Source organism: Aquila chrysaetos, chromosome 11 (genome assembly GCF_900496995.4).
Source record: "Aquila chrysaetos chrysaetos chromosome 11, bAquChr1.4, whole genome shotgun sequence".
NCBI lineage: Eukaryota > Metazoa > Chordata > Aves > Accipitriformes > Accipitridae > Aquila > Aquila chrysaetos.
Genome location: NC_044014.1, coordinates 33,432,729 through 33,438,728, shown reverse-complemented (window position 1 = coordinate 33,438,728; position 6,000 = coordinate 33,432,729). Strand labels below are relative to the sequence as shown.

Below are 6,000 nucleotides of genomic sequence, written 5' to 3'. Positions count from 1 at the left end.
TCAAGCATCAGAAACGTGGTGCAATTTGCAAGTCCACCTGCCTGTGCAATTTCCACTTAGTTTATGCCAATGCCTTGTGAGTCGGTACTCGGCACCATACCCTCCAGTTGCCCTCAACAGAAGAGTCTGTTGATCTGTTCCCTTCCCACATCTGCAATTCTCAGTAGGTATTCAGAAAAATAACTCAGATTTTTAAAAGGTCAATGAGCCAGGAATACTGTAATTTAAGTGGAGATCTGTGTGTATAAAATAGTTAACAAGGAAAACACATTAGGCTGAATGATGAAATGCCTGAATGCACTGAGTGAGGTAAGTAGTACTAAACTTGTACCACTACCTGTCAAGCAGACAGACAAGACTGATGTAACATTATGTACATATCACCTCAGTGTGAAAGCTATGCCTCACGCTAGATTCTGATTGGTCGCATGGCCAGCATCCCAAATAATGAATCCCTATTGGTTTTTTCCCACTTCTACACTGGAAGTGATAGCATAAAGACCATCATGAAAGAACACATACAACTGTCCTGCTAACCAGACTAAAACTATCTATATAGTCATTAAAATGGGGAGACCAAAGAAAGAATAAAACTCATGTAAGCCAAACTATTAAAACCTGCTATGAATTGAACCTGAGATAATTTAACTCCTTTCATATTACTTTTTAGGGAGAGGTATCTCAAAAAAGCATTCTCATTTAAAAGCCAAAGCCAAACACACTGTATGTGATACAAAAAAATAGTAAAAAAAAATATGGAGCATTAGTATGTGAAAGAAACATGTTGCATTTATGCCAAATACTGCTTTTCATATTTTATTAACAAGCAAGCATCCCTGGAACTGGGTCTATATAAAAATACTTCAGTAACCAATCAGAATACAAGGGAGTTATATAAATTTATTTTATGCAACACTGATTAGTTTTGAAAATTCCCATTTTTAATGTTTTAATTTCATCTTTTATTTTAAAAAAATCACTAAAAGGACACAACCCACAAAAATACAATCTGTATCTGCTCTATATTTACAGATAACTGGTCACTATTAAGGCACAGATTTAAAACTAACATTTTTATGTAGCAAGTCAAATATTTGTGCATAATGTAACACTAACAATATGGTACTGTCATATTCCCTTTGTGGAATCAAAATAAGTGAGAAATTTTTTTCTTCCAGTGTGTTCTTTTTTGTGTGAAGCCCTATTGAAAAATAACGTTCTTAATGGGAAATTCTTCACTTTGGTGTAGATGATATAAGCACTGCTCAGCAAAAGACCACATCAACTTAATACTGTAATAAAATCAGTTTCTGAGTATAGTATTGTCTAGATACATAGCATGTACTTAACTAAAGACTAAAAATTCAGGAGTGTAAAGGTTTTTTGATGCTTTTAAGTTTAGGCAAAATAAGCGAGAAGGGGTTGCAGAAAATTCTGTACAAAGTGTTGCTGAATATATATTTCATTAAAAATATTTTATAAAATTAACATGACAATACAATTTGATTTGCAAACACTGGTTTTGCAAATGCAAACATTTAAATGACAGCTTATCTGTAAGCACATAAGTAGTCCATGTGAATGGAACTATCTACATGCTTAGAAGTAAGCACAAGTGTAAATAGTTTTAGAATTAGAAGTTGTGGCTTCCACAAGGGTTTCCATGAAGTTGCTCTTGCCTGTGTAACACACATACACACAAATATCTCATAGATATGTGGATATTGACTTTTGGCATTTGAGCACAGTAACTTTGATGTGAACAACTGTGTGCGTACAAGATGCAGTTTTACCCATTCAGATCTGCAGCACAATTTTAAAACCAGAGGAAGCTAACTGCTACTTGATCTACAGGGGAAGTCACCGAGTTATACACCATTAAGTAGATATGGCTGAAATGAGTACTGAGCAGTTATTTTTTGCTAACCGCAAGAAGACTTCATATTATTGCTTGATCATCTATGCCCTCAAGTAATAGTTTCTTTAAATTCCCTTTGTGTGTGCAAATTTCTCTATACATCATTTTGTATTCTCACCTTAAAGAATTATCCATGGAAAGTGTCAAAACTATTTCTCACCCATTTTTACATAAAAACCAACTACTGTAAATGTTTTTCTAATGCCTTCTGTTAAGAGCACTTGACAGTGGTTTATGTCCATCTCAAAAGGCTTGTACACTGAACATAAATAATACATTACAGTAGAGGTAATTCACAATATCTCTTATGGGAATGCTTTTCAACAAATTAATGCTTGGAAACTTCATATTGCATTGCAGAAAGAGGCACTTTATGAATTCCTTCATTATACCAGAACCCTTCATAAACCCATAACAAGACATCTGCAAAGACAGAGGAATAACATTGCCAAATTATTTGGACTTTCACAGTATAAGAATGCAACAGTTAGCTCTAGCCACTTATAATATGGACTCTCTGTTGAACATAACTTGTTTCAGAAATAGTTCATCTCCAGAGTTTTAAACACTTCTGCAGCTGACAATTACAAATCTAGATTGAACAAAACAGATGCTATTACACCTATTTTATGTAGGTCGCTTAATTGCTGCATGCATAGTCATGTAAGTAATATGCGTCATTTATTAAATGGCAACAGTGCTGTCTTGTCAAATTAGATTAGTTGTCTGTTTAATCAAACTGACAACCCAGAGCTCTAGTTTGATGAATGCCTTTCATTCTCTACCATAAATCTGCAGTAGATCAGTTTAATCTGTTACGTATTGTAGGTGTATAGAATCTAAAAATAAAAGTCTGATATAAATAAGTGTCCTTTAGTGGCAGGGTACTAAAAATAGCCCTTTGCTTTGAGACAACCATTAAAAACAGTTTTAGCATAACAGGCAGCAGTTAAATATGATGACTGCAAAGGGTTAATATTGCAAGGTCCATTTTGGTCTTTCATTGCATCTGTTACAGCAAGTGAGTATTATTGCAAGCAGCATTAGACTGCTTCCTAAGAGCATAACAGGACTGGTCCACTACTATGTGGCTTGATTTTGGAACAATCTCTTCGATAACTACTGGGGAGACAGAGAGAGGGAAAAATCTGCCTAAGAACCAGTTTCTAGTACCATTATAGTGAGATGTGACTTAATGCAGGAACACCTGAAAAAAATTTGATTAGTGCCAATATAAAAATTGATATGGAAATGAAAGAGAGAAATAAATTTCCACAGGACAAGAAATCAGAACATGTAAAGTGCAGAAAGACCTCAATAATTATTTTAAGCAGTACCAGAAAAATCCATCTTGATAAAACCAAAATCTATGCTCTCTGGCATCCCAGCTCTTCATTCTTCCTTCATTCAACAAAGTAAAAATTCAGTGCATACATTATAGTTATAGGTAATAAAATACTAAACAAAGAACCCTATATTATTATTATTGCAGATTCTGTCCAATCTACACGAGTAAAACGTCACCCACATTTGGTGTTTTGAAAGACAACAGACAAAATGTGTTTTCTCTGTTTTTTTGGCACAGTATTGTGCAGACAAAATGCTTTGGTCCTTGACACCCAAACTCCCAAAGTGCAGAGGGTGGTGTGCAGTGAAGGCTGTCCACAGGATTGCCATGTCCATCTTTACATCTGACTTTTTGAGCCACAACTTACTGCTACCAGCGACCGCTAACACTAGCAATGTCCGAATGATACTGACGCGGCAGTCTTCCACTAGCTCCACCTTCCAGGAATGAGGCACGTATGTTTGATGGGTCAAAGAGCTTTCTTCGGTTTTTATTCAGTTCTATAAAGGGCACACACACACAAAAATCTCTCATCAGAAATTCATTTTAATATTTTGATCTAAACCAAAAGCAAAAGTTCTATTTAAACAAAATATTTTAGACAGAACAGCATAAACTGAAAGTGTCTGTGAGGTACTCGTTCAACTTAACAGTTCAACAGGATAGTAAGAGTGCCAAGTTAAGATTCATAGAGGTTGCCTGGGATGCGGCCATCTATTTGGCGCAATTCTTATTTGGCAGTGATATAGTGTGGAGTAGATAATATTTTGCAATATTGATTTAGATCAAATTGACATAGCTGAAACTTTAAAAAGGTTCTGTTATAATACTCAAAGGCTGCAATCTTCCTGAAGGTACATGCACACAGAATGTAAGGCTGCAGCACAACCATGCAATGTAAACTGAGATGACAGAAAAGCTTATTAGCATCTTGGTCATTTCTCAATGTACAATTTTTGATTTTAAACACAACACTGAAGCAATATTTAATAAGGACTTTTAGAAAAAAAAAGATGCTCACCTCTCATTCAAACATGCACCCTAAGCTTGTATTAGCAATTGCTCATCCAAAATGTTTACAAGAATAGAAAAGTGGGGAAGGGAAAAACAAACTCCATGATAGATACAAATCACTGAAAGATTACATAGATTTTCATGACTGCTATTGAACTAAGTACATTGCATTTTTACCCTCTTTATGCCACCATTTTAAATTCATAAAAAACATTCACTAGTGGCATCAGTAGAAAAGAGGCAATTAGGAGAAAAATGATCTAGTGTTACAATGAAGCATCTGAAGAAAAAACTCTCCCTCTGATACAGATTCATCACCTAGACAGTGATGACAGAGCACTCCTATGTAATATGAAATCTCACGCTACTTATTACAATTTCAAAAAGTCTAGTTAGGCATTATATACTACAACGCATTGTAAGGTATTATATTTGGCCTTCATCCTTCTGCATGTAGGGTACAAGACAACCTTTTAATTTAAGAGGGTTGGAAAAATTTGAAATAAGAGTTACATGTTTCTTTTCAAACCTGTACATTTTGCAGAAACAACTGGCCTTGAAAAAAAACAACCCCCCCCCACACAACAAAAAAACCCAAAGAAGAAAACAAACCAAACCCAAAGCTCCCTCCCCCCCAAAAAAACCCCAGGCATTTTTTCCCAGTAGGGTGATTGCTCTGCTAATCAATAAAGTGGAGGACTGGGAACCAAAAGCTTGAAAATACCAGTTTCAACCAGTATATAGTGCTGTTCAGACTCTGCAGAGCCTGTAATCCCAGAGCTTCTAGGACCCACAGTTTTAGGGCATAAAACAAAGTTCACAGTCTGCTGCCAAACAAACTTTCTACCAAGGTCCAACTTTACAAGGGGACACAAGACTATGCAACTGAAATCTTATTTGATAATGTGAAAACTCTGTAAAGCCTGGTTTTAAGTGCCTTCTGATGAGGGACAAGTCAATAGGACCTCTGTGGACTAGATTCTTATCAGTCTTTCCAAGATCCTTTGTCAACTACAAGCACACAACTCAGGTGAGAAGAATACAAACAATACTTAAAATCAAATTATAATCTGTGTTATTTACCTGAGATTGCAAGCAGCATTTTCCTTCTGGCACCAAAAGTGGTAATTCCTAACTCTTTCAAATCTTGATCAGTAAGAGTAAGGAATGTCTGCAGATCAATCTAGAGTAAAAAGAAATAAGGATATCATGCAAAACAAGTCTCTCCCCAAAAGTATTAAGCCATAAATGTGGTTCAGGATAGCTTCACAATTTTTTTTCCTACAGTTACATGCAAAGAATAGGTTGGCAGAGTAAACAGCAATCATTGATTTCCAATGGCTTCTTCACACAGTTGCTCAACTTGCTACTCTGCATGTCCGGCAGATAAACTGAAAAGCAAGCAGTTTTAGAAAAGCACAAAAGATCAATTAATCTTATTTATTTGTGACACTGAGATTTTGAGTATTTACCACAATTGCTACAATGTACTTGGGAATAGCCAGTTATATATGTCTGTAGATATAGTAGGTGCTCCAGACTATAGTAGGTTAACAGAGGATGACTGCTCAGCTACTGGTGACACATTTGAGTTAAAGCACTGAGTATTGCATAGCAATCCAAAGTGTGTGCAACCGTGAATTGTACTGGGAGCAAAAAACCCACAAACGTTCACAGAAATGTGGAAAACTGTTTAGTTTTCCCTCTGGCCAAACTACTT

The 6,000-nt window shown here is 35.8% G+C and overlaps 1 protein-coding gene across 1 annotated transcript in view; it reads right to left on the bottom strand.

Moving 5' to 3' along the window:
- Positions 1–800: 800 nt before the first annotated feature.
- The window catches only part of BICC1 (BicC family RNA binding protein 1), a 115,185-nt gene continuing 109,985 nt past the window's right edge, over positions 801–6,000 (bottom strand). The window contains exons 20-21 of the mRNA XM_030030993.2: positions 5,364–5,463; positions 801–3,766 (exon numbers count right to left, since the gene is read on the bottom strand). Coding sequence (XP_029886853.1) covers positions 3,636–3,766; positions 5,364–5,463 — 231 coding nt within the window. The 3' untranslated portion in view covers positions 801–3,635. The remainder of the gene's footprint in view (positions 3,767–5,363; positions 5,464–6,000) is intronic.